This window comes from Diceros bicornis, chromosome 23 (genome assembly GCF_020826845.1).
Source record: "Diceros bicornis minor isolate mBicDic1 chromosome 23, mDicBic1.mat.cur, whole genome shotgun sequence".
Lineage (NCBI taxonomy): Eukaryota > Metazoa > Chordata > Mammalia > Perissodactyla > Rhinocerotidae > Diceros > Diceros bicornis.
The window spans coordinates 43,100,735-43,128,390 of NC_080762.1; the positions used below are offsets into that span (position 1 = coordinate 43,100,735).

At 38.6% G+C, this 27,656-nt stretch overlaps 1 protein-coding gene across 2 annotated transcripts in view; it reads left to right on the plus strand.

Annotated features, from left to right (window-relative positions):
- MDN1 (midasin AAA ATPase 1) overlaps positions 1-27,656 on the plus strand; it is a 173,539-nt gene that overhangs the window by 57,051 nt on the left and 88,832 nt on the right. For both annotated transcript variants that reach the window (XM_058566628.1, XM_058566629.1), the window contains 20 exons: positions 1,781-1,992; positions 2,595-2,698; positions 4,064-4,208; positions 4,701-4,797; positions 6,011-6,124; positions 8,297-8,444; positions 8,731-8,841; positions 10,687-10,838; positions 11,380-11,558; positions 12,161-12,369; positions 12,542-12,688; positions 14,161-14,302; positions 15,653-15,787; positions 15,880-16,018; positions 16,876-17,014; positions 17,320-17,450; positions 18,831-18,975; positions 21,031-21,160; positions 26,193-26,411; positions 27,112-27,309. In XM_058566628.1, coding sequence (XP_058422611.1) covers positions 1,781-1,992; positions 2,595-2,698; positions 4,064-4,208; positions 4,701-4,797; positions 6,011-6,124; positions 8,297-8,444; positions 8,731-8,841; positions 10,687-10,838; positions 11,380-11,558; positions 12,161-12,369; positions 12,542-12,688; positions 14,161-14,302; positions 15,653-15,787; positions 15,880-16,018; positions 16,876-17,014; positions 17,320-17,450; positions 18,831-18,975; positions 21,031-21,160; positions 26,193-26,411; positions 27,112-27,309 — 2,996 coding nt within the window. The remainder of the gene's footprint in view (positions 1-1,780; positions 1,993-2,594; positions 2,699-4,063; positions 4,209-4,700; positions 4,798-6,010; positions 6,125-8,296; positions 8,445-8,730; positions 8,842-10,686; positions 10,839-11,379; positions 11,559-12,160; positions 12,370-12,541; positions 12,689-14,160; positions 14,303-15,652; positions 15,788-15,879; positions 16,019-16,875; positions 17,015-17,319; positions 17,451-18,830; positions 18,976-21,030; positions 21,161-26,192; positions 26,412-27,111; positions 27,310-27,656) is intronic.

Here is a 27,656-nt window from a genome sequence, read left to right on the forward strand (position 1 = left end):
TTCTTTATTGTTTCAGTTACTCACCATGTACTGTTTTGTGTCTCTTTTACACTTAATGTTTTTTGAAGTTATTATAATGTAATTTTGGAGAGTCATTTTCTTTTATTTTAGCCGTTTTCAAATGAACTTTATTTATATACAGTCTCAGTGTATGCAACAGGTAGAACTTGAGTTACTCTCCAAGGGGGCCAGGTGTTCTGTCCCCACCTCTTGGCCTTTAGGTTGCTCCTGAGGCATCTTGTCTCTGCAGAAGACACTTTGGAAACTCTGCTCTATAGTGGTTCGTAGTTTGATTCACCAGTTCTCCTAGGTGTCGAGTTAGTTCCCGTTGAGTATTTGTGTTAGAGTTTATTTTGTTTTTTCTTTTCTGAAATGTGTGTATGTTTGTTAATTTTTTCATCACTTGAAACATATATTGACTTAAGTTTTTCAGCCACTATGCTCAGCTTTAAATGAACGAACTTTTCTTCTAAGGAACTCAGTCTAATTTGAAATGTTAAGCCACTTCTTTCATGAATTCATTCGACTGAGCCAATTAATTATCATAGCTAACTCTTATATGGCACTTGTGTGCCAGGTACTATTTTGAGTCCTTTATCTGTGTTTTAACTCATTTGGCCCTCTTAACAGCCATGAGGCACAGACTGTTAATTATCCCCATTGTACACATGAGAGAATTGAGGCACACAGGGATTAAGTACCTTGTTCACCATAATGGCAGGTCCGTGATTTGAACCCACGCAGTCTGTCTTGAATGCCTGTGTTCTTATCATTACTCTGCTGCCTCTCTTAGCTTTGGATCCCATTTATACTATCATTTTTAAGACTAGCAATTTTATTTAAATAAAGTGTATTTTGTTAATTTCTCACCATTTATACTGTTGTCATTTAGTTCATCGTCTTTTGCTTGGTCCAGTGCGTGGGTCTCTCATCTTTGCTTCTTATAACCTCCCTACAGTCTCTCTTCCACTTAGTAGTTAGACAGTGGTCCTTTTAAAGTGTTATTAGATGACATCACTCTCTTCCTCAATCCCTACCCCTCTGACTTCTCAGTCCACTTAGAATATAATCCAAAGGCTTTATGTTGGTCTGTAAGTCCCACATAATCTGGCACTGGCACTTTTCTGAATGGTCTCCTTCCTTGAGCACTGCTGCTGAGCTCCAGCCACACTCACCTCCGTGTTGCACCTAGATGCTTGCTCTTCCCTCTGTGTGGCATCCCTACCACCTGCAGATATCTGCTTAGCTTTCTTCCTTGTTTGATGTAGGTCTCCTTCAAATTCCCATCTTTAACAGAGCCTTTTCCGGCTATCATATCTATATTACCAGTACTCCCCTCCCCCAATTGAGAAGGCATAAGCTGAGTTCACTTTGCTTAAGTAAATCAATTTCAGATGTTGTATTTTTCTTCTAAAATATGCTGAAATCTTTTTGGTCATTCTTAATAAAATATGGTTTATCATTAAATCTTATACATGATGTTTATTTAAACAGGTTAGTGAAATAAATGACATGCCTTTCACTGCCCAACTAGGAATTTCAAATTTTGTCATAATATTGTTTATCTAATAGTAGTTTTTATCTTTAGTATAGGCCCTTCAAACACTTGGAGTGGAGAAACTAGATTATAATTTAAACTTTAACATGGATTATAAGTCTTTTGGTATTATTTCTGATTTTGATTAAACAACATCTTAGACCTATTCCTGTTTTCTGAGGCATGCTTTCTAATTTCTGTTAGCTTCAGAAGTATGTGAATCACATTTGCCTTTTGTTTCAGTTACAAACCGGTGGACCATAAGCTTATTTGGCTGCCCTTACGGGAAGCATTTGAAGAACTCTTTGCCCAGACATTTTCCAAGAAGCAAAACTTTACATTCTTGGGGCACATTCAGACGTGTTACAGGCAGAAACGGTGGCATGATCTCCTCAGACTAATGCAACATGTGCACAAGTCGGCTGTCAACAAGGATGGAAAAGAGAGTGAGACTGGTAAGAATGCGACCCAGACTACTAGTGGAGGGGCATGAGGCTGAGGCTTGGTTAGCATAATTAGGAGAAGAGTTTGGGGGAAGAATGAAACAATACAAGTTGGAGCTTTCTAGGACTTTGGGCAAGATTAATTTTGAAGTATTGCTGTTCCCATGATTCTAGGCATGATTTTCATAAAAACAGATGGTTGTTAATGTTGATGTACAAGTACCACTTTAGTGGTCAGTAAGTCACATTTCCTTAGAAAAAGAGGTTATTTCCAAAACGCTGGATTCCACAGTCAAGGGGCTTTTGGTAGCTTACTTATCTTCTCTGTTCTTTCTCATCTATAAAATGGAAATAAAAGTACCTACTTCAGACGGTTGTTGCAAGGGACGAATGAGTTAACTAATAAATGTACATATGCATATAAATGAACTGATTAGTGTAGTGCCTGGCACATAGTTACCATTATATAAGTGTTTGGACTTAGTTTTTTACACTTCTGTCTAAGATGTTTTATTTTTGTGTGAGTTTTGTTAATTGTATTTTTTTGGTGTGTTTAAGTTATATATATTACAACTCAAAATGTGTGTTAAATTCTTGTCTTTATTCTTCTCCAGGGTTACTCCTAAAAGAGAAATGGGAAGCATTTGGTCTTAGACTTGACCATGCCCAGCAACAGATGAAAATGACTGAAAGTGCTCTATTGTTTGCATTTGTAGAGGTATTTTGCTTTAATTATTTAGGTTAAGGGAATTTTGATTTGACACAAAACGTAAATATTAGGCAGGCTACTATTTTATATTCTCTTCATTTCATATTTTTAGTGCTTACTGTTTAAGACATAATAAACACTTAATGAAATAAAACTTTGGGAAGAAGATTTTGAAGAATGTCCTTTATGGAAATTAGAAGGTCTTGATGAACGCTGTTGCTACATTATTAATTTTTTTAAATAAGATGTAGTTGAGGACAAATAGTGAACTCTGTGTTGTTTCCTAGCTGTGTGTGGGGTGGGGGGATGGAGGCAGGAATTTGGGAGTGGTGGGCTAGAGGGATTTGGGTCCATTGACTTTATGCCCCATTTTTTATTCTAACACATGAGTAGCTTTACTGTTTTCAGTCCTGTGACCCCCTGTAGGAAGGATCAGCTTAATTAAATGTTCGTGACTTTAGCTTTTTTAGTTTTTATTTTAAAAAATTGTTTCTGTGCCGCTCTTCAGACCACACCCTAAAGGAGATAGGAATCTTACTTGAGATGGTGTTTGCTAAGAGAAAGGGTTACTCAACCGTATGTCCATTGGTGTAGGAAATTTGGTTATCAGTGCTTAATCTTAATATGATTATTTCTAACATAACCAATTAAAATGTCAAGCGCTCTCAAAATAGAGTTATACCTAGTTCATGACCTGGCATTACACTGGAGTTTAATATATTTGTTCTGTTCTATTTTTTACAATTAAATTTGTAGAAGATTCTTTGTTAAGATCACCATGAAAACAAAAGTATAAAGCAGTTTAATAATAGTAAAACAATTCAGTTTTTGATGCTGTGTCGACTGAGTGGACTGTAAGATTTATTTTCATCACTCTTGGAAATACAACTTGAGGAAATAAAATCAGTAGAGTAGAGATGAGGAAAGATTCATTTTGGTATTCTTCAGCAACTGTGAAAGGCTCTGTATTACAGCCACTACACACTCTTGAATTAGTCATTGATCTGATCCTGGTATACTCATGGCCTCACCCTATATTTATTTTGGGTGCTTTTAATAACCATTTGGGTACCTTTAAACATCTGAATACATTGTAAGTTATTATTTACCTCATCATGAATAATGATGATAGTTTATTGCATCTCACTGTTAGGCTCAAAGATATTCCTTTTACCCTTATGGACATTTAAAAAAAGTTAACTTGGCCTTAACTCTGGCAACCAGCTAGCAGCCATTTGGCTTTTAAAGTGTAAGCTCATCAAGTAGGAGAGATTTGCCCTTGTCTCTGTTTCAAATCCTGCTCACATAACTGCTCTTGGTGAGTGTGTCTTTATTTGAAATGGATTCTTAACATTTTACTTTATCTTCTTCTAGGGTACATTAGCTCAGGCTGTAAAGAAAGGAGAGTGGATCTTGTTGGATGAGATTAATTTGGCTGCTCCAGAAACATTAGAATGTCTGAGTGGTTTACTTGAAGGATCCTCTGGCTCCCTGGTGTTGCTGGATCGAGGAGACACAGGTAACACTTGATCTCCTTGGAGTTTGACTTGTGCCAGGCCTTTTGGCTTCTTCAGAGTAAGATTCTTTTATTGGGTGGATTACAGGGGCCTCCCACTGAGATTTGTTCATTCTTTACATACCAGTTTTCTGCAAAGTCCCGTTGTTAGGTGGTATGGGGAATACAAAGAAGAATAAGATAATTTGTCAAGGCATTTGGGTAGTGGGTAATAGGTATGCACACTCAGTGACAAAATATATGCTGGTGAATAGGTGATAAAAGATAAATAACAGTGAATAACCACACCATAAATGACAGTGGAACGGCAGCATAAGATTAAGTTGTATACATAGGTCTGGAAACTGATTTCACTCGGGTTTTGGAAAAGGGAAGGATGGTTTCAGAGGCAGGGTTGCTTGGCCTGGGGTTCTCTGGAGTTAGATAGTTTTCCCCTGGGGACCTGTAGCTGATCACTTGATTATTACAAATTGTTGAGAATTTATATTTTCACAGAACCACTGGTTCGTCATCCTGACTTCCGTTTATTTGCCTGTATGAATCCAGCAACTGATGTGGGCAAAAGAAATCTCCCACCAGGAATAAGAAACAGGTAAGGGAACATAGCCTGGAGACTTTTTTTTTTTTAAGTTCTCTTTATTTATTTATTGGTAATAGTAACATAACCAAACTTCATAATAATGCTGAAATTTCGTGACCTCTGATAGAGGAATCATCATTTCCTTGTTTATCTTCTACTTTCTATAGGTGATAGGAATATAGAAAACTCTAGAATGCTGGAGAATTTTTCCTTTAGATTGTTAGTATGACATTTAGTAACTCATGGATATTGTTGAAAACAAATATCTTTCCTCCTTCAAATAGCTTTGTAACTAAGTTTTATTAAGAAAACTTCATATAATGATATAACACTATAGCATATAACAGTGTAAGTGCATTTTAGGAACAGAGTTCTCTTGGATGAGGCTAATGATGTGTAAAAGCCCTTTTAAGTTCAGTTTTCATCTTTAAGCACTGACTGACATGAATAAAGTACTTAGTTGTTGGTGTTTTATGTATGTAGCATTTGGGAAAAGATAAATGATCTTATTTACTGTTGGTAACTTTTTGTTGAATTTTGAGTTTTAAAATATTGTTAAAATTGTATTAAATCTCTTCCCCCATTATAGAAGTAATAAAAGCTTCTTAGGAAAATTTTATAAACTACAAGTGCATATTTTCCTCTACTCCAGCTATTTTATTTTTGATGACGAGGGAGCTTTTTTGTTGTCACTGCAAGTATTTTTTGTTACACATACTTATGATCAAAAACACCTTCTGAAAATAACGATAAACGTCTTTTTTTTTTTTTTTTGATGAGGAAGATTGGCCCTGAGCTAACATCCGTGGAGCTAACATCCTCTGTTTTATATGTGGGACACTGCCACAGCTCGGCTTTATGAGCCGTGTGTAGGTCCACACCCAGGATCTGAACCTGTGAATCCTTGGCTACTGAAGCGGAGCGCACGAACTTAACCACTATGCCACTGGGCCGGCCCCCTAAATAAGTCTTAGTTTTGTAACTATTTCTTGGAAGGACTGTACCTAGAAGACTTCACTGCATAGAAGTAATAATGATAGATTTTTGGTAACAGTTACATTTTATTTTATTTGGTTATGTACCTCAAGTTGAAAGGCTTTTATATTTCACACTACAAGCAGTTATAATGAGTTTACATAACTTCATCTGTTTTATATTTTTCTATTGTCATAATAGCTGTATTAATTTCCTAAAAAGTGGTAATTATGTAATAATTGTCTTACAGGTTCACAGAACTTTATGTAGAAGAATTGGAAAGTAAAGAAGACTTACAAATTCTTATTGTGGATTATCTGAAAGGATTGAGTGTGAATAAGAGCACAGTGCAAGGAATCATAAAGTAGGTTCTCTGTAGTGTCTCATTTTTATAAACTTCTCTGAACTTAAAAATGTGTGCTCATGCATATGTCTTTTTCTTTCTTTTCTTTTTTGTTTCTAACTAGAGAAGACTGATGGAAGGATTATTATTTAGATTTCTATTTTAAAGTTGAAACCTTATAAACTCACTTGGGTTTTCCTAAGGAAACTACATAGAAAGCTTATGAATCCCATGAGAATATGTAAACAATTAGATGATGCTCTTCTACTTACTTCTGTATTCATAGCTAAGAGTTTGAATCCCTGCAGGAGATGCACATGGCTTGTGTTTTGATCTGTCTTGATGAAATGTTACTTTTTGCAGTTTGTATACTAGCTATATGGGATGTAGGGGAAGAAAAGTTTGATTTAATTGATCGAGTCAGGTGTGGAATTAATAGAGGCTTAGTTGAATAAAGAATAGAGTGGGTATGTGGCTTGCTGCTTTTATTTGAGTCCTCCTCTGTTTTTTTGCATACCATGTGGAAAGGGTGCAATCTTTTGTATCAGACAACGTGAATTCTAGTACTGGTTCTGGCAGAAACAAATTCTGTCATCTTCAGAGTGTCACTTAGTTAATTTTCTGTGTCCTCTAGAAAGAAGTGTACAGTACTGGGGCCGGCCCGTGGCTTAGTGGTTAAGTGCGCGCGCTCCGCTTCTGGCGGCCCGGGTTCGGATCCCGGGCGCGCACCGACGCACCACTTCTCCGGCCATGCTGAGGCCGCATCCCACATACAGCAACTAGAAGGATGTGCAACTATGGCATACAGCTATCTACTGGGGCTTTAGGGGAAAAAGGAGGAGGATTGGCAATAGACGTTAGCTCAGAGCTGGTCTTCCTCAGCAAAAAGAGGAGGATTGGCATGGATGTTAGCTCAGGGCTGATCATCCTCACAAAAAAAAAAAAAAGAAAGAAATGTACAGTACTAAAGGTTTTGAAATAGGATCATATTAGCGTTTTCCTTTGCATTTTGTAGTTCCTTATTTTTTATACAAATAATTATGAATTGCCCAGGTGCCAGGGCTACAGCTGTAAATAAGACAGACAAATTCCTGGTTCTCCTCATGTCACTTTAATTTTAGAGGTAAAGATAATAAGTAAGGAGATATATACTATAATTTTAGGTTGTGATAAGTAAAGAAAACATATAAAGCAAAATGGGGGTTAGAAAATAAAGGCTTAGAGCCCTGTTTTAAATAGATTAATCAAGAAAGCATTTGTCAAAGTGCTTTGAAATGGTTTGTCACACCACCTCCTAAAATTGGAACACTTTTGACAGCCAAGAATGTTTGGATAAAGTGTAAATATGTGTAGTTAAAATTCAAAAAGCTGGAGAGAAAACAGTGTGGCTATAAAGCAGAGGCACTTGTAAAATGCTGATAGTACAAGTAGTGATGTTCCATTTATAAAAACCCACTTCTGGAATGTAGATTCTTTCTACAAAAGAAAGAATGTATAGTTAGATTGCGAAGAGGCAAGCCAAATCCTATTGGGGCAAGAACTTGAATTTCATATGTGACACGTATTTGGTTGCTCTTGGTCTTGTGGTAGCTGATCATGAATCTTTGAATTTCTTGTACTTCATGTTTTCGTCTGAAACTTCTTCCATCTGGTCATCTTCTGGACTTCTAAAGTGTGTGGTAGTGATAATAGTGATGGACACCATATCTTCACGCTTTTTAAACATTTTGTGATGGTTGATTATAGTCATATCCATAGCCTTTCAAAACACCATGACTTTTGTTTTCTATGTGCTTATCCATCACCATTATAGATTACACAAGGACTTCATTTGCCCCTCATCATAGAGCCAACTGTGGAACACTGTGTTTGCACTCAGTATATTTTTGCTAAGGGCCTCTCATACCTCACTATCTTTTCATTAGGAATCAAAAGTTTCTCACCTCTCTCATCTTTCCATCCTAAAGGAAATCGATAGATCTTCATTTTATTATTTTGAAAGATAGCCTCCAAGTGTGAAAAATATAGATTCAAAAAAGAGTGTCTGAGAGGTTTTAATGCATGCTATTGCAAGTGGTATGTAAGCTTGGCCTAAAAGTGGCTATTGGATGTTTTGTAGAGAAATGGGAACAATAGCGAAATAATGAATACTTACTACTTAATAAAATCACATGAACTGTATCCTCTTTGTAGCTTCTACACAGCCGTGCGGAAAGACTCTGGAACAAAATTGGTGGATGGGACCGGCCATAAACCTCACTACAGCCTTCGGACGCTGTGCAGGGCCCTGCGATTTGCAGCCTCCAATCCATGTAGCAACATCCAGCGCTCGCTCTATGAGGTCTTTCTAAAGTCTCTTCTTGGATGGGAGCTTGGTGGATGGGCTTATCATGGGAAGAGGGGGAGTGGGGAAGCATATGCCAGGTTTGCGTGTGCTTTCCATTTAGTCAGATTAGCCCAAAATATTTCATACCAGAGCCACCCTGCCCTTTTTCTACCATCGTACCTTGTTTGAAAGTTGTTCTGGGAACCAACACCACTCAAGACGTTGAATTTTATTCCTGATATAAGTTGGCCTATTATTGCAGAAGGGTAATTAGTATTATGCATATTTGTGTTTTTTCTAGGGCTTTTGTTTGGGTTTCTTAACACAGCTTGACAGGGCATCACACCCAATAGTTCAGAAGCTCATTTGTCAACACATTCTCTCTGGCAATGTTAAAAGTCTGCTGAAGCAGGTATGTTCTTTTTTTTGATTTTTGACTTGTTTAACATAATTGCAAGGCTGAATTATCAAACTTTCAGCTGTTTGGTTTTTTTTTTTTTTACAAAACTTCTAATTAGAAAAATAATCTGTTTGTTCCAAAAAATTTAAACATTAGATGGTGTCTTAGTGAAAATTCCCCGTAATCCTACTCTTTAGAGATTTAAACCCTATAGATATTTTTTCCATCTAAATTATATATATATATTTTATTTTCTTTTATAGTCAAATTCTGATATGTGTGTGTGTGTGTAGATTTATCAAGGTAAATTCTAATATATAGCTAATATAAATGACATAAATGGGACCATCTCATCAGAATGTTCTATAGCTTCCTTTCTTAGCCTAACTGTATCCTGGATATATTTTTATGTCTTTACCAGAGACCACTGTGACATGCTTTCCAATGGTCACAGCATTTCATTGGATGCTTACATCATAGTTTATGTACTCATTTCCCTTCTGATTGATGGTTGGGCATTTCTTTTTCTTTTCTATTATATACAGTCATTTCAGTTCGACAGAGGAAATTACAGAATAGCATGGGACTGAAAGAGGCTCAGAGAAACTGGCTCATCAACTGGCTTATTTATATGTTTATTATCTGCTTTTTAGGAAGAACGAGTTATTGGGACTTATGGTTACTTTGGATTCAATATTTTTCCCTTGTTAAAAATTATACAAGTAACACATTATATTCATATAGTTCTGATGAGCTATAAAAACATTGAGAAAAGATTCCAGCTTGCTTTGATTATTATCCCAATACCATTCTCCTCCACTTGCTCATTTTTTGTGTGTGTTGCTTATGGTTACACGTGATGGAAGCTTAATGATCCTTTTTTCCCACTGCTCCTTAGGCTCAACTGAGAAACCTTTAAAAACAGTACATAGAATTATAGCTTCAAGTCAGCAGACTAAATGTTTTAGAAGAGCACTTTCCTGTAGCTATGGATCTGACTACCATTTGACCATTTTTGATTTATAAAAATGGCAGTTTTGGGGGCCAGCCTGGTGTCTTAGTGGCTGTTTGCACACTCCGCTTCAGCGGCCCGTGGTTTGCGGGTTCAGATTGCGGGCACAGACCTACGCACCACTTATCAAGCCATGCTGTGGCGGCGTCCCACATATAAAGTAGAGGAAGATGAGCACAGGTATTAGCCCAGGGCCAGTCTTCCTCAGCAAAAAGAGGACGATTGGCAACAGATGTTAGCTCAAGGCTAATCTTCCTCACCAAAAAAAAAAAAAAAAAAAACCCCAACAGAAAAGGCAATTTTGTGTAAATCAACTTAATAACTTCCACTATGTCTTCAAAGGATTATGCCATCATCCACAATATTATCCTATTATCCTCTATAGATTAGTTTCTCTGGAGGGTGGCTTTTATTTTTAATGTCTTCTATGTGATTCAGAATGTAATAATGCCAAGCCCCTGTCCGTCAGTACAACACTGGCCCTATTTTGGGGAATATGTTTTATGTGAACTACTTTTTTTTGACCAAAATACTTAAATTAGAGTGAGAATTTTGGTTGGTGAGAGAAAAGAGCTAAATCATAAAGTATCTGGGAAATTATTTTGATTTAAGTTTTTTCCCCAAACCCTCCTACAAGTTTTAAAACCAATACATGTCATCAGTTTGTTCTCATTCCTCCAATTAATTTTATTTTCATATTTCATCCATGGATTTTAATGTTGAAAGCATCCAAAACAAGGCAGCATTCTTGGTGACAACTTCTTTTCCTACTTTATGCCACTCTGAAGAGAATACCATAGTTGCAATGAGACTGTGGTTATTTCTCTAACTTTTGTGTCTTTCAGCCTATTCCAGAACCAAAAGGAGGTCGGCTTATCCAGGTTGAAGGCTACTGGATTTCAGTGGGAGACAAGGAACCTACAATAGATGAGACATACATTCTTACATCTTCTGTCAAGCTGAACCTGAGAGATATAGTCCGAGTGGTCTCTGCAGGGTGTGTGGACCTTTTCTCTCGCTGCTCTGAAGTGTTACCAGCATAGACGTTGATGACATTCCACTCTTACTTCCTTAACTTTCAAAGTGCTTTATTGTTATTCATTGGCTAAGTCAATAATTACTTTCTAAAGTCAGTACTGTCACTTTTCTCCTGCACAAAGCATGGTTTCTAGTTGCATCTTTGGTGGCAGCAATATGGATGCAGATTATTTTGGCCATCTTTAAGGTTACTTTTCAGTATTTTGCTGATGAATACTCAGTGCTCATCATTTGTTAAGTGAGTAACAACTAGTCCCACTTACCGTTTCTCACAAATAGTGCAAGAGGTAAGAATTGTTTTCCTCAATATTTTCTGAGGAACCATTTTACATAGAAACTTCTCAGGGCTTAAGAAATGTTCCATGAGTAGTGCGTAGGTATATAACAATGTTCTTTTATAAAGATGATGTTAGATGATATAGTCATTCTTTTTTAATACCAGTTGAATTAATTCTGGTTTCTTTTTTTCTTAAATTACTTTATTGGCTGATCGTTTAAAGAACCTATCCAGTGCTGATTCAGGGAGAGACATCAGTTGGTAAAACAAGCCTGATCCGGTGGCTGGCTGCAGCTACTGGTAACCACTGTGTGCGTATTAACAATCACGAACACACGGATATTCAGGAGTATATTGGTTGTTACACATCTGACTCCTCAGGGAAGCTTGTGTTTAAAGAAGGTAGGGTATTATTCCATTCTGTGGGTGTACGTATCCATTCTTTTAGACTCATTTCCCCAAGCAGTCTGCATTGTTTCCAGTTGAGGCACATGGACCTCTGCCCTAACAGCTGGTTTTTCTTTCTCCCTGAGCTGCGTGATGGTTAAGGGGCATTGGCTGGGGGTCCAGCTTCCTTTGTGCCCCTCTAATGTTGTCAGCCGTACACAGGACTAGGGCCAAGTTTTGAAGAGTGCAGTTGAACTGCTACTGTATTTCCTAGAGACTCAAGAATATTCAACTGTGTTGAATAGAGGGAACCTGAGAATAGATATGAGAATGTGGTGATTTAAATGAATTTAGACTGCAGGGGAAAAAAATTAAGTTGGAAATGTGATATTTGTCACCCTTCACTCCCCCCCATGTGAAATACAAAGGACTATGTTAATTGAAAATTGTGCTTCCTTGATATTCAGCATCATAAATTATTTTGGGGCATGACTAGCTGCAGAGAGTAATTTGCTTTGAAATTTAATGATAATCTAGGATTTGTTGATTTGAATATAACATTTTTTAAAACTTTGGACTAATTTATGCACTAATTCTCAATGTTTATTTCCATCAAGGTGTTCTTATTGATGCTATGAGAAAGGGCTACTGGATTATTTTAGATGAATTAAATTTGGCCCCTACCGATGTATTAGAGGCACTGAACAGACTGTTGGATGATAACCGTGAATTGTTCATAACAGAAACACAAGAAGTTGTTAAAGCACACCCTCGGTTCATGCTTTTTGCTACCCAGAATCCCCCAGGACTTTATGGAGGCAGAAAGGTGTGTAGCATTTACCCCCTTACTCCCATTTGTTACCACATTGAGTAGTAAATCTGAGATATTTTTACTGCTTTTGAAGGATTTTTCTTTTTTGTGGTGAATAGCAGAGCTTCCATTTTGGAAATTAGGTGAAAAAGCCCTTTTTATCATGTTTTTTCTGTGTGTTTCCTAGATGCTTTCTAGAGCCTTCAGGAATCGGTTTGTGGAATTGCACTTTGATGAACTGCCTAGTTCTGAGTTGGAAACAATCTTGCACAAGCGGTGTAGTTTGCCACCTTCCTATTGCAGCAAGTTGGTTAAAGTCATGCTGGATCTTCAGGTATTTCATCTCTCCTTCACTTAACTTAGTTTCAAGTGGAATGTGTTGATTATATTAGGTGATCAAAATTTGACAGCTTTCTCAGGTAGAAACAGCAGTCTATCCTTTATTTTATTCAGAGTAAGGATCTTGTCTTTAACAGGCATTCTATTAATATCCATTTTTTGGTTTTGTTTTGTAAATCAACAATTTAATATCATATTAAAATTTTTTTGATAGGTATACACTCATGTGTTGCTTAATGATGGGGGTACATTCTGAGAAATGCATCGTTAGGCCTACTACACACCTAGGCTAGATGGTACTAATCTTACGGAATCACTGTTGTATATGTAGTCTGTCGTTGACCAAAATGTTGTTTTGCAGCACATGACTGTATATGATGACAGTTCTCTATTTGTGGGTAATATTGGAACATTTTGTTTAGGTTGGGATTTGGCATTGACAAACTGCAATTTTTCTTTTTCTATTTTTGGTGAGGAAGGTGAGCACTGAGCTAATATCCATTGCCAGTCTTCCTCTTTTTGCTAAGGAAGATTAGCCCTGAGCTAACATCTGCGCAGCTTTCTCTATTTTGTATATGGGATGCCGCCACAGCATGGCTTGGTGAGCGGTGCGTAGGTCCACGCCTGGGATCCAAACCTGTGAACCCCAGGCTGCCGAAGTGAAGCGCACGAACTTAATCACTACACCATCGGGCTGGTCTCTGCAATTTTTGTTTTTTAAATGGCTATAGTCCTTGAATGGACACAACTAAAGAGACTCTTTTTATGTGCTCTCCCTTGTCAACTGCAAAACTATAGTTGTTTTGTTGTCTTTTTTTTTGGTGAGGAAGATTGACCCTGGGCTAACATCTGTTGCCAATCTTCCTCTGTTTTGCTGGAGGAAAATTGTCCCTGAGCTAACATCTGTGCCAGTCTTCCTCTATTTTGTATGTGGGACGCTGCCACAGCATGGCTTGATGAGCGGTGTGTAGTTCTGTGCCCGGGATCTGAACCTGCAAACCCCAGGCTGCCCAAGCAGAGCATGCGAACTTAACCACTACACCACAGGGCTGGCCCCTGCTTTTTATTTTTTTGAATATCCCATTTATTTTATTTTATGGGGTTAAAAGTGTTCTTTATCAGAATTGTATGCTGTCAAATTACTTTCTAGAAAGCTAATAATAATTAACACCCTTACTTCTACTGTGTACATTATGGGATTAATTTTCCTGCATCTTTGCTACCATTTGTATTATTTTTTGTAACCTTTTTCTATATGGCATAAGATGCAATTCCATTGTTTATTTATATTCTTTATAAATGAGTTTGAACTTCTTCAAATGATTATAGTCCATTTACATTTTTTTTAAAAAAATTATCTTAGTGGAATGAATCATTTTTATGGGAGCTTAATTTGTTAGAAATTTTACTTAAGTTGTAGTATATGCTTGCCATTGCCCTTTTTCATTTGTTTTGGTACTTTAATAGTCCTGTCGCAGAAGTTCTTCAGTGTTTGCTGGAAAGCAGGGCTTTATCACCCTTCGGGATCTGTTTCGATGGGCTGAAAGATACAGATTGGCTGAACAGACCGAGAAGGAGTATGACTGGCTACAGCATTTAGCCAACAATGGTATGCTCTCAATCAAATGCTCTCAAACTGTGAACTTATATCAGATATCTAACTTTTTGTTAAAACAAATCTTGCCCAAATTGTGGTCAGTATATGCATTTTACCAGGTATTCCAGAAACAGAGCCTTTCTCTCTCAAATCCCAGCTGCTTTTTAAGTGCTTCTGTTTCTGCAGGTCTCTCTGCTAATGTTTTGGTTACTAAGGTTTTCTCACTCTTTGCTTCAGATGGCCACATGTGGGAGTCGGGATGTGGGCACAGTGCTTTTAGGAGTTTAGGCAGGTGGTTGGCGGTGTCTTCGTGGACCATTTATCTGCAATGTGGTGACCATGGATAGTCGTACTTGTGCCTTAGAGACATACAGAAAACTGATGGTTCAGATAATATCAGAGTTCTGAGAGAAGGCACTTATGTCATCTGAGACTCAGGATTGTTCATTTTGGTTTAATTCATGGGAAGAATTTATATATTCCTCTCTATGATAGGATAGAAAGCATTTTAGAATCTTCTGATTTGAAAGGTGTTGATGAGTCATTAATGGAATGATTAATAAGCAAGGAGAGTAAATAAAACTAACCTGTGAGAGTTATATTCTTCTCTTTACTGGTAAAGAATGGAGAGAGGGAGGAACACATTTTTTAAAAACTTTTTTATTGAGATATAACATCTAGTAAAGTGGATGAAGTGCTCTATTATTTCATGTTACAGCTTGATGTATTTTTACATAAGTATGTACCCATGTAAATCACCACCCAAGCCAAGATTTAGGATATTTCCAGTACCTTGGTAGATTTCCTCATGGCTTTTGCCAGTATTACCTCCCCTGGAGGCAACCACTGCTCTTTCACCACTGATTGGTTTTGCCTGTGCTTAAGTTTCATCTAAAGAGTATCATGTAGCATGCAGTCTTTGGGTCTGGCTTCTTTTCACACAACCTAATGTGAGATTCAGCAATGCTGTTATGTGTATCAGGACTTCATTCTGTTTTTACTATTATTGTGTTGTAATCCATTATGTGGAGATACCATAATATGTTTATCCATTCTCTTGTTGATGGGCATTTGTATCATTTCCACTGTTTAGCTATTATGAATAAAGCTGCTCTGAACATTCGTGTATATGTCTTTTGGTGCACATATGTGTTCATTGTGTTTGGGTCTACTTAGAAGTCGTGTTGCTGGGGCATAGAGCAGGCATATGGTTAGTTGTAGTAGGTTCTCCCAGTTTTCCAAAGTCGTTCTTCAGATTTCCTCTCCACCAACAGCTAATGAGAGTTGCTATTATTTCATATTTTCAGCATCCTTACTATTGCCACTTGACACCTGATGGTCCCTCGTTTTTTTTTTTTAAAGGTTTTATGCTTCTGGCAGGCCGGGTCAGGAAGCAGGAGGAGGTTGATGTGATTCAAGAAGTCCTTGAAAAACATTTCAAGAAAAAATTGTGTCCTCAATCCCTCTTCTCCAAAGAAAATGTCCTAAAATTGCTGAGTGAGTAGGCCAAGATATTCAGAGGAGAATGAATTGAGTTATACTCAGAGTATAAATATTTAGAACCTAAATATTTATTCTACCTTTGATAGGTAAATTGTCTACTCAGATATCCACATTGGAGTCTAAGTTCAGCCATATTGTGTGGACTGAGGGCATGCGGAGACTGGCAATGCTGGTGGGAAGGGCGTTGGAATTTGGTGAACCAGTGCTGCTGGTTGGAGACACCGGGTAAAGTTTGTGACAATAGCTTGTTATGAGGGTTCAGTTCAATTCCGTAGGATTATTTGAGTTATCTCTGAAGGACTCTTCAGGAAAGCAATCTTTGCTTTTTCTTTTCCTTTTCTTTCCTCCCTCCCTCTTTTTCCTTCCATTCTTTTTTTTTTTGGTGAGATGAGCCCTGTGCTAACATCTGCCAATCCTCCTCTTTTTTTGCTGAGGAAGACTGGCCCTGGGCTAACATCCATGCCCGTCTTCCTCCGCTTTATATGGGACGCTGCCACAGCATGGCCTGCCAAGCGGTGCGTCGGTCCGCGCCCGGGGTTCCGAACTGGCGAACCCCGGGCCGCTGCAGCGGAGCGTGCGCACTTAACTGCTTGCGCCACCGGTCCGGCCCCCATTTTTTTTTTTTTTTTTTTTTTAAAGAAGCAAGTAAGAGATCTGTTACTTTCCTCTGGGCCTTCAGACCTTTGTGGTGGAAAAGAATGATTTCTTGCATCATCACCAGGACTTTTTTTTTCCTATTTAATTCTTTTAAACAGTGACATTCATTCTATAGATGTGTAGAGAACAGTAGATGAGCTAGAGACCCTTGAAAGTCTATAAGGATTGAATTTCTTTCCCATCCCTTGGTGGTTGTTGGTAGAAGTAAGAAAGGATGGAATTCATGCAGTGTGTGCCATTCTGGATAAGGAATATGAGAGGGAAGGGTGCCCTGAGCCAGGACTGCAGAGGTTCTCTGTTGGCCAGCAGTGTCTGCTGCTACAGTGAGGCTCTCACTAGGGCTCCCCTCTTTTGCTGACTGGAGTGTTGGTGGGTGTGTATTTGGAATTCATGCTCCTCGTTAATCTGGTGTGTATCTCTAATAGGTGTGGGAAAACTACTATCTGTCAGGTGTTTGCAGCCTTGGCAAATCAGAAATTATACTCAGTCAACTGCCACTTACACATGGAGACGTCCGACTTCCTGGGGGGGCTGCGGCCGGTGAGACAGAAGCCAAAGGACAAGGTTTGTTCAGTTGCAGATGATGTGTTCATTCATTTAAAAACCTGCAGTTGGCTCTGAGCATGGGTCAACTATGGGGTTTTGTTCATGGTGGGGTTTTTGATTCCAGGTTTGATATGTATCCTATCTTCAGATTTTCATTAGTTGGCAGCGAGTGTTCGCGAGCATCTCGTTGTGCAGGATCTGTCCCTTGTTCTTAGACCGTTACTTTCTGCAGAATGACCACTTTACTCTGGCGTAGCTACATGTGTATTGTCTTGTGGAGCCACCTGCCCTTTAATTTCACCCCCTTCTTTTCCCAATTGTAGGAGGAAATTGACACATCAAAGCTCTTTGAGTGGCATGATGGCCCTCTGGTTCTGGCCATGAAGGAGGACGGCTTTTTCCTCTTGGATGAGATCTCGCTGGCTGATGACTCTGTCCTGGAAAGACTCAACAGGTACATACGTGAGAGGTTTGCCTTGTGTTTGATGTTTTTGCTGGTCTGGTTTTTATAGAGATTGATTCTTATGCACAGTAATAGTCTTCATAGGTGCATAGTAAATGTCTGAAAATGATAATGTCTCTGCTTTTTCTGGCTTTAGCATTCAGGGTCTCCTTTAAGAGACCTAGTTTTCCTGTCAATAATCAGAAAGATGGGACTGTGAGGTGGCAGGGCTAAAACTAATAAGCTGAAGTTAAAATTCTTTTTTAAGGCAAATTATATGGCCACTATCCTAATTTTTTTGAAAAAACTAGAATCAGAATTCTAGATGTTACTGCCGTAAGGCCTCTCAAAACCTCAAACCAATATGAATCTTGATGTATATCTGTTTTTCTCTCTTCATTCAAGTATAATTTATATATCATAAAATGTACCCATTTTAAATGTATAATTCAACGAGTTTTAGTAAATTTACTGAGTTTTGCGACCACCACGATCCAGTTTTGCAACATTTCCCTTATCCCCGTAGGATTCCTCCTGCCCATTTACAGTTGATTTCTGAAGCCACCTCCTGCTCCAGGCAACTTCTAATCTTCTGTTGTGCTCTAGATTTGTCTTTTCAGGGCATTTCATAGAAATAGTCTCTTCTTCACTTTGCATTAATGTTTTGTGGTTCCTCCATGTTGTACTCTATATCAGTTTTTTGTTACTTTTTATTCCTAGTAGTATTCCATCGTGTAGATATACCATATTTTTTTATCCATTCACCACTCGATGGTAGTTGGGTTGTTTCTACTTTTATGAATAATGCTGTTATGAACATTTGCATGCAGGACACTCATTTTTATTTTTATTTTTAATTTTATTTGTGAGGAAGATCAGCCCTGAGCTAACATCCATGCTAATCCTCCTCTTTTTGCTGAGGAAGACCGGCTCTGAGCTAACATCTATTGCCAATCCTCCTCCTTTTTTTCCCCCAAAGCCCCAGTAGATAGTTGTATGTCATAGTTGCACATCCTTCTAGTTGCTGTATGTGGGATGCCGCCTCAACATGGCTGGAGAAGCGGTGCGTCGGTGCGCGCCTGGGATCCGAACCCGGGCCGCCAGTAGCGGAGCGCGCGCACTTAACCGCTAAGCCATGGGGCCGGCTCCCAGGACACTCATTTTTAAAGCAAATGCCTATTAAGATAGCGCGTAAGTGGAAAAATAAATTTTTTTTTTGATGGGAAATATTGTTCCTTACACGGGGATTGGGATAATGAGTCATTTTAAAGTTTGTGGTGGCAAACAGCAGAGGAGGTAACTGGTTTTTCTGTTTCAAGAACATTGAAGACCACAAAATAGAATACGTAAGCCTTCTCTAGTCTTATATTCTCTAATTTCTCTGTCTTTTAGTGTCCTTGAAGTGGAAAAGTCTCTGGTATTAGCTGAAAAAGGCAGCCTAGAGGACAAGGATAATGAGGTAGAACTGTTGACCGCTGGGAAAAAATTCCGTATCTTAGCAACCATGAACCCTGGGGGCGACTTTGGAAAAAAAGAGGTAAAACTATGTTCTTGAAGCATAATTGTTTTCTACTTTTTGACCTTAGCTCACCGGCACTTACAAGTACAGTATGTAAAAATGCATTTGGAATTTTATGTTGGGTAAAAATTGGGTAAAAGTTAAAACTCCAAAAAGATATTTTAGAGTCATTATAAGGTTGAAAAATAATTCTAACAGATAAAACATTTCCTTATTCATTGCCTCAGTTTGTGTATGTGCCCGAAATCTCATCGTTTCAGTCACTCTTTATATATGTTACCATAACAAATTCTTGCAAGAGCTCTGCGTGAAAGTTATTATACTAGTTTCATGGATGAGAAAAGTTGAAACTGAAATTTAGTCTTGAGCTCTGCTTCTGGAATCTAATCTCTTAAATACGACTGTGGCTTTATATGATTTTAAAGTGACAAGTCGCAGCCAGGAACGTCTTCTGGTTTTACAGATGATATCTGCTCTTTCAGGGGTTATGTGGGTGACTTGCAGACTGTTGGTAAAGGAAAGGGCAGAGGTGGTTCCTTCTGGTCAGAGGGTGGTGTTAGGATCCAGCCAGAATCCAACACCTCAAACCCCGTGACTTTCAGCCTAGTGAGGCCTCTCTGTGAAGTCTTCACTGTGTGTGGAATCCTGGTCTGTTAAAGTTAGGAAAAGGGTAGTGTGGTAATAGGTCGGGGATGATGAGAAGAAACAAAGGTTGATCGGAAATGAAAGCAATTAGATTCTTGGTAACTTGGTGGGTGCTTGAAATGTGAACATGATATTTTGGGCCTAATTTTCCTCAGTAGCATAAGAAGAAAGATTATTGGGGCTGGCGCAGTGGCGTAGTGTTTAAGTTTGCGCTTTGCTTCGGTGGCTCGGGATTCTCAAGTTTGGATCCCGGGCACGATCGTACTCTACTCGTCAGCCGTGCTGTGGTGGCATCCCACATGCAGGGTAGTGGAGGATTGGCATAGATGTTAGCTCAGCGACAGTCTTCCTCAAGCAAAGGGAGGAAGATTGGAAACAGATGTTAACTGAGGGCTGATCTTCCTCACCAAAAAAAACAACAAAGATTATCACTACTTCAAGAAATTTTTTGAAGAAAAGAAATAAAATACATCACAGTTTCAAACAAAATAGGAAAACTGCTTCCTTGGCAAGTGGAAATAGCACAGAAGGATTTGATTTCATCAGGTTAGTTTAAGTTTTTCTTAGACTAAGATTGCCAACTTTTACCTAAGGGAAAGCTACTTTTTGGTTTTGTATGCGTAACAAGCGGAGTGAGGTAGGATCCCAAAGACCAGAGGCACTGCTTGTCTAGGAGGGTGATGAGGAACATCACACATTCACTGGGTCTGTATTGAGCTGTTCCTGACTACAGGCATTGGTCCTGTTCCTGCTGTGGTTGGCCAGGTAGATGAGGGATGGAGTGTATCATCAAGTAAAAGGAAAGTGATGATGAACTAATAATTACAAGCATGTCATATTGCAGACATTTGTGAATGGGGTTAACTGACTGAGGGGAAGGGTCAGAGGAATCCAGACTGAGGGCAAAGGCCCTAAGACTGCAGGGACTAAACAGTTCGTTGTTATACGGAGAGAAAATATATATCTCCTTATAATTTCACTCCCTCTGAGCCACAGAAAAGAAAAAGAAAAGAAGTTTTCTCCTTCTACTTCAGACAGCTCTGCCCTATAAGAAGATAGCGCTTATGTAACTGAAAGTAAAGTAAAGGGAAGGGCCTTTGCTCAGGAGAAAGAGTTCAGGTTGGGGAGTCACCTACTGGGGCTGGAATCCTACTTGTATCACTTACTCTATAAGACCTTGAAGTTCTGTACCATCATTAAATAGAGAGTGATGGTAATGCTGACTTGGGGAGTGTGGTGGAGATTAATGAGATGACATATGGAGGGAACCAGGACTGATAGGTCTTCAATAAATTGTATCTAGTAGTAGAGGTAATAAAAGAAGCATCTGGTACTTGCCAGACTCACGGCTAACATTCTTTCCAAGGATTTGTTTTCTAGCTTTCCTCATAAGTATTAAATTCACACTGGAGTTTATGTTCTTTGTAGCTGTCTCCTGCCTTAAGAAATCGGTTTACAGAAATATGGTGCCCTCAGAGCATAAGCCGTGAAGATTTAATTCAGATTATCAGCCATAATCTTCGTCCAGGATTGTCTCTGGGAAGAATAGATCATAAAGGTGAGAGTTTTCAGGTGGTGGTGGTTGTAGTAATGGGGCAGACGGGGGTGTGTGTTGGAGTGAGGGGTGTGGTATAGAACATTAGCAGTGTGTATATATTGTGTGTTAGAAGGAGAAGGGGAGATAGAGAAATGGGAACAAGATAGATCTAAGGAAAACGGGATACTAGCCGGTTACCTTCTATTAAAGTGTCCCTTCTTCACATTGCCTCCTTAAATTCTAGCTTTCTTATTATTTCACCTGTTGGCCATCTTTATATAAGGTGTATTTATTGGTTAAAGTTGAGGAAAATATGGTTTAAATTTTAATCATTACCACCTTTAGAAAATGTTTATAGAATCTTGAACTATATTTCTTTATTAGTCATCAACTAATTTGTTATCATTTCACTTTATTTTATTTAAAATTTTTCTTTTTAATGTGAAAAATTTCAAACATTAGAAAAATAGAATAGTATTTTTAAAACTCCCATATTCTTATAACCTAGATTTAACAATTCTTAAGATATCCAGTAAGCATCAAAATGTTTATTATATGGTTCTTTTTTTTAAATTGAGCCTAGACTGCTTTCATATATACATATTTATCCTAGACACTGAATGGGCTAAATTTAGAACCTAGATCTGGTTCCAAGCCTTAATACCTCATTTTCTGGATCATTTCACCTTTCTTTCTTTCTTTCTTTCTTTTTTTTTTTGTGAGGAGGATCGGCCCTGAGCTAACATCTGCCAATCCTCTTTTTTTTTTTTTTTTTTTTTGCTGAGGAAGACTGACCCTGGGCTAACATCCATGCCCATCTTCCTCTACTTTATATGGGACACCGCCACAGCATGGCTTGCCAAGTGGTGCGTCGGTGCGCCCCCGGGATCTGAATCAGCGAACCCCAGGCCGCCGCAGCAGAGCGCGTGCACTTAACTGCTTGCACCACCAGGCCGGCACCTCGCCTTTATTTCTTAAAGAATATAAAAGGATGTCTACTTCTTTGAGATTGGGGTTCATGGATATGTTCAGCTTTTGAAAGGTACCCCAAAGCACAGCTTCAAAAATGGGTAGGATAGATGTGAAGATCTGCTGCATGGAACCCAGCCCTTGTGCTGTGTTAGGAAAGATTGGCTCTTTAGTCGTCTGAGCAAAGACTTCCTTTAAGAAGGGCCCATGCGGAACTTGGACATTCATAGGTAAACACAGTGCTGCCTCAACAGCTAGGGTTCCCCAGGTCCCACCAATGTCACAGTCACTCAGTGGCACAGAATTAACTAAGCCTGTGGTTCTCAAACTCACCTGAAGGACTTGTTGAAGTACAGCTTGCTGGGCTCCACACACAGTGTTTCTGATTCAATCTGTCTGATGCAGGACAGGAGAACTTGGCCTTTCTAACAAGTTCCCGGGTTATCCAATAGTATTGGTCCATGGCTCACACTCAGAATCTCTGACTTACCTTGGTTGTGTGCCGTTTGCAATGGTGCATTTATGGTGAAAATTCAAGTGAAAGATGAGGAAGAAGAAGACAGGAATCGTTAAGCAGGCGTGGCTTGTCTTTCGGCTCTGTCTCAGGACTGGATCCCCCAAGGAAGGAACCTGTGAATCTCCTGTGAGCTGCTTACTCTTCTGTTAAATTATTTGGATTGTGATAAGAATGGCAGAAGATGCAGCTGCCATTACGCTGCCAGGTTTGCTCCATCACCAGTGGGCTTCATGCTTACTTGAGTGAATAGTTTCTCCATAGAGCAGTAAGCAGTGGGCACCGAGGACTCACCTCTGAGCCTCTCACTTGTCCTTAGGGAACTTGTTTACTCCATGTTTTCCAGGCTGTGTGGCAGCAGACTTCCCTGGAGAGGCTTAGAGACTCCAAGGGAGCATGGAGAGTAAGGAGAAGTGGCTTAATAATTTTTATCAGTTTTATCATGATTAAGGGAGAAGTGGCTTAATAATTTTTATCTGTTTTATCATCTGGAAATGGCCAGGTTGGCATAGCATAAAAACATTTTTTTAATTGTGCAGTGTAAAACAGGAAACTAGACACAGCTTTTTTTTCCAGATTTTCTTTAAAGATATATAAGATTTATTGAATTTAATATTTCAACTATTAAGAGTTCTAAATTGAATTCTGATCCTATTTAGAGTACTTAAGATAAATTTTCTACATTATCTTAATCAAAATATAAATACCACTATGGGTGACAATTACTTTCTCTAGTATTTTTGGTTCACAAATCTCTATAGTAGTATTATCCATACATTTATAGTATGAAAAAAACAGAAAAGATTTCATAAAATGGATGTATTTTAAAAGAAAATATTGACCTGTGGATGCTGTGTGGGCTGCTTTTTCCAATCTTGCACTCGTATGACCAATGCTTCTCAAGGCAGTCTCTTTTCATTAAAATGACATATTGTTTAGAATTATTTCCCTGAGTTCTATTTCTAAAAGTGGAAATAAGGAACTTCATAGCTGCCATTGCTTATGGTCAGACCATGCTCCAGAAAGACGATCTGATTCACAGTGCTACCAGTAACTTAGTAAATGGCCTGCTTGCCACAGTCCTTCCAACATGGGCGTTTTCATTGTTTTAAATATAATTAAGGGGCTGCCCCATGGCTTAGCAGTTAAGTGCGCGCGCTCCACTACTGGCGGCCCAGGTTCAGATCCCGGGCACGCACCGACCCACCACTTGTCGGGCCATGCTGAGGCGGCGTTCCACATACAGCAACTAGCAGGATGTGCAACTATGACGTACAACTATCTACTCGGGCTTGGGGAGAAAAAGGGAAAAAAAGGAGGAGGATTGGCAATAGATGTTAGCTCAGAGCCGGTCTTCCTCAGCAAAAAGAGGAGGATTGGCATGGGTGTTAGCTCAGGGCTGATCTTCCACAAACACAAAAAATAAATAGACAAATACAATTAAAACTATTCTTATTAATTTAATGGATATTTTAAAATTTCATTTTCTTTAATTACTAGTGACATGGAGCACTCTGTGCGGTTTTTTTTAAATTAATTAATTAATTAATTAATTTATTTATTTTTTGTGAGGACGATCAGCCCTGAGCCAACATCCATGCCAATCCTCCTCTTTTTGCTGAGGAAGACCGGCCCTGAGCTAACATCTATTGCCAATCCTCCTCCTTTTTCTCCCCCTTTTCTCCCCAAAGCCCCAGTAGATAGTTGTACATCACAGTTACACATCCCTTTAGTTGCCGTATGTGGGACGCAGCCTCAACATGGCCGGACAAGCAGTGCGTTGATGCGCGCCTGGGATCCGAACCTGGGCCGCCAGTGGAGGAGCATGCGCACTTAACCACTAAGCCACGGGGCCGACCCGTGTGGTTTATTTTTAAAAAAATTATTTTACATATTGTTATATATTTTTGGATAATAGTCTTTATTACATTTATCACATGGGTTACCGTATTGTTACCTTTTAATATTTGTTGTAAAAAATACGTATATGAATCCATTCATTTTATCTCTGATGATCTTCAGGTTCTTCAGTAGTCATATTTAATTCCTCTCTATTAATGGGTAAATTATTCCATTTTCATTAAATCCTTGATTTACCTCAAATTTATTCTACTCTGAAATGTGGATCCAAGTACTTGTACTTAATATCTAGTTGTTGAAACAGCGTTTGATTTCTTTCCTCATTGTTACTAGGCTTTTCCCCTTGAGTTGTTTTAAGTTCTTCCTAAAGATTTGTGGTTTTTTTTTTTTCTGTAATTAGTGTTTTTCATCTAACCAATTCACGGTATAGCTTGAAGGTGTTGCTGTATAGTCTGCTTTATATTACAGCAGTGCTGATTCCTCCTCATTATATTTTCTTTTTAAAAACATTCTTTGGTATTCATACGTTTCAGATAAATGTTTACTCTTGACTTTAGAAGTTATATAAAGCACTCTACTAAATTTAATTGGCATTGCTTTGAATCTGTATATACTACTTAAGAAGTATTTTCTGGGGCCGGCCCCGTGGCATAGCAGTTAAGTGCGCGTACTCCACTGCTGGCGTCCCGGGTTCGGATCCTGGGCGCGCACTGATGCACCGCTTGTCAGGCCATGCTGTGCCGGTGTCCCATATAAAGTAGAGAAAGATGGGGACAGATGTTAGCCCAGGGCCAGCTTTCCTCAGCAAAAAAGAGGATCGGGCCGGCCCTGTGGCTTAGCGGTTGAGTGCACGTGCTCCGCTGCTGGCGGCCCAGGTTCGGATCCTGGGTGCAGGCCGACGCACCGCTTCTCCGGCCGTGCTGAGGCCATGTCCCACATACAGCAACTAGAAGGATGTGCAGCTATGACATACAGCTATCTACTGGGGCTTTGGGGGGAAAATAAATAAATAAATAAATAAATAAATAAATAAATAAAATTATTAAAAAAAAAAAGAGGAGGATTGGTGTGGATGTTAGCTCAGGGCTGATCTTCCTCACAAAAAAATTAAAAAAAAATAAGGTAATCATTTAAAAAAAGAAAAAGTATTTTCTTTGTTTCCAGACAATAGTTTACAATATGAAATTAATAATTAGAGTAGTCATTTAACTTGAATTATGAAACAGAATTTGTGAATTCTCTAATTCGCTGGATTCTGACTGATGAGTAGGTGAAAAAAACGAACAAAAACTTAGGCTATATGCCACTTAAAATGTGGAATTTCTCATTCTAGTAAATCAGTTTAAAGTATAATAAAATTTGTGTATTTTCTAAAATCATTGTGTCTTAACTTCAAAATTGTATCTGAACATGAACCAAATGAATACTTTATTTCTTTGAGCAATTTTCTGGGCGATTTATTAGGCTGTAATTCTCAAGTTCTCTCTTTTTTTCTTTTTGGTAGGGGTAGAATACTATTAACCCCTTAGGAATGCAGTAAAAGCTATGGACCTCCTCTCCTTAGAAGAAGCATTAATTACATTACCAAAAATGTGCATGTAATTTCATGGAGTGCAGACCCCTTTTAGGCCGTCTGTGGGCACTAGTTTACAAACCCCCATTGCTGAGTCTTCCGTAAACAGCAAATACTTTTGCTTCTTTGTGTCTTAGGGGTTGACATAGCTGAGGTGATGCTGGATTTCACTGACTGGCTGACCCATCAGGAATTTGGCCGAAGGTGTGTGGTCAGTATCAGAGATATCCTGTCCTGGGTTAACTTCATGAACACAATGGGGGAGGAAGCTGCTTTGAAAAGGCCAGAGACCATCTCCACTGTGACGTCTTTTGTCCATGCTGCATGCCTGGTGTACATAGATGGAATAGGTTCAGGTATGTTGTCTGTTAGCTGGTGGGAGCAAGGGGCTGGGGTGGAGGGAGCTATGAAATGGAGCAAGCCCAGATCTCTGACACAGATTCTTTATAGAATCACTTAACTCTACCTTGTCCAAGACTCAGAATGGCTTTCCTTTTCTTTTTTAATCTTTTTGAGAGACGGTTGGTATAAAACATATGCCAAAACTTTTTATTGCTTATAGAGAAGGGACTTAGTAAATGTGAAGTGGTGATTGTGAGTAGAAAGAAAACTCCTGCAAATGTCCTTGCTCCTAAAGGACTACATAATTCTTAAATGAATGGTCATTTATAGTTAATGGGCCTGAATCCTTTAGTTTAAGTTTACTATAATTTCATAAAATTCAATATTTAAGTTCTATTCTTTCAGCCATGAAGATTAGAAATATAAACCCAAGTGATCAGTAGTACCACATTGGTTATCTTATCTCTAGGCTGATTTGTCATGGAGTGACTGGAATGCTTTACTGGATAAGCTGCTGCTGAATTGATGATCTGAAAATTGTGGGGACAGGGGAATCAGACATTTTCCTTAGGACTGCTTACACTAGCAATCATATATTGGACATAATTCAGCTAGGGCCTCATTTCCTCAAGAACCTGCCCTAGAGCTCCTGCTGAATGGTTGTGAAGCTTGGTGTCGTGCTGTTGTTTGATGGACTGATCCTCTGTCTTTTAGGGGTTACTTCCTCTGGGTTTGGTACGGCCCTCTTGGCTCGCAAAGAATGTCTGAAATTCCTAATCAAGAAGCTTTCCAAGATAGTCCGACTCACAGAATGTCAGAAAAATGAATTGAAGATTTATGACAGACTCAAAGCCAAAGAATTCACTGGGATAGATAACCTTTGGGGAATTCATCCATTTTTTATACCAAGGGGTAAGAATGGTTTTAAATAAATCAAGATTCTCTTCTTGTAGATTGTAGATACTTGACTTTTGTTGTGACTTTTAGTGTATCATACTCATGATTATTTTTGAACTAGTTATCTGAGTTAGAATCTGACTTGGCATACCCATCATTGTGTGAATGGTTGAAAATACATAACTGGCATGTAAAAATAGAGGAAAATATAGTCTTTAGGCAATGAATAAATTGTCTTATAAAAATACATTTATTTGTTTATTATTTGGTGCTCAAAATAAGAGCTAGAGCTTTTCTATAGTGATAATTCAGCCTATAATGTATCAATTATAGAACCTGATTACCTTTTACAAAAACAGTTT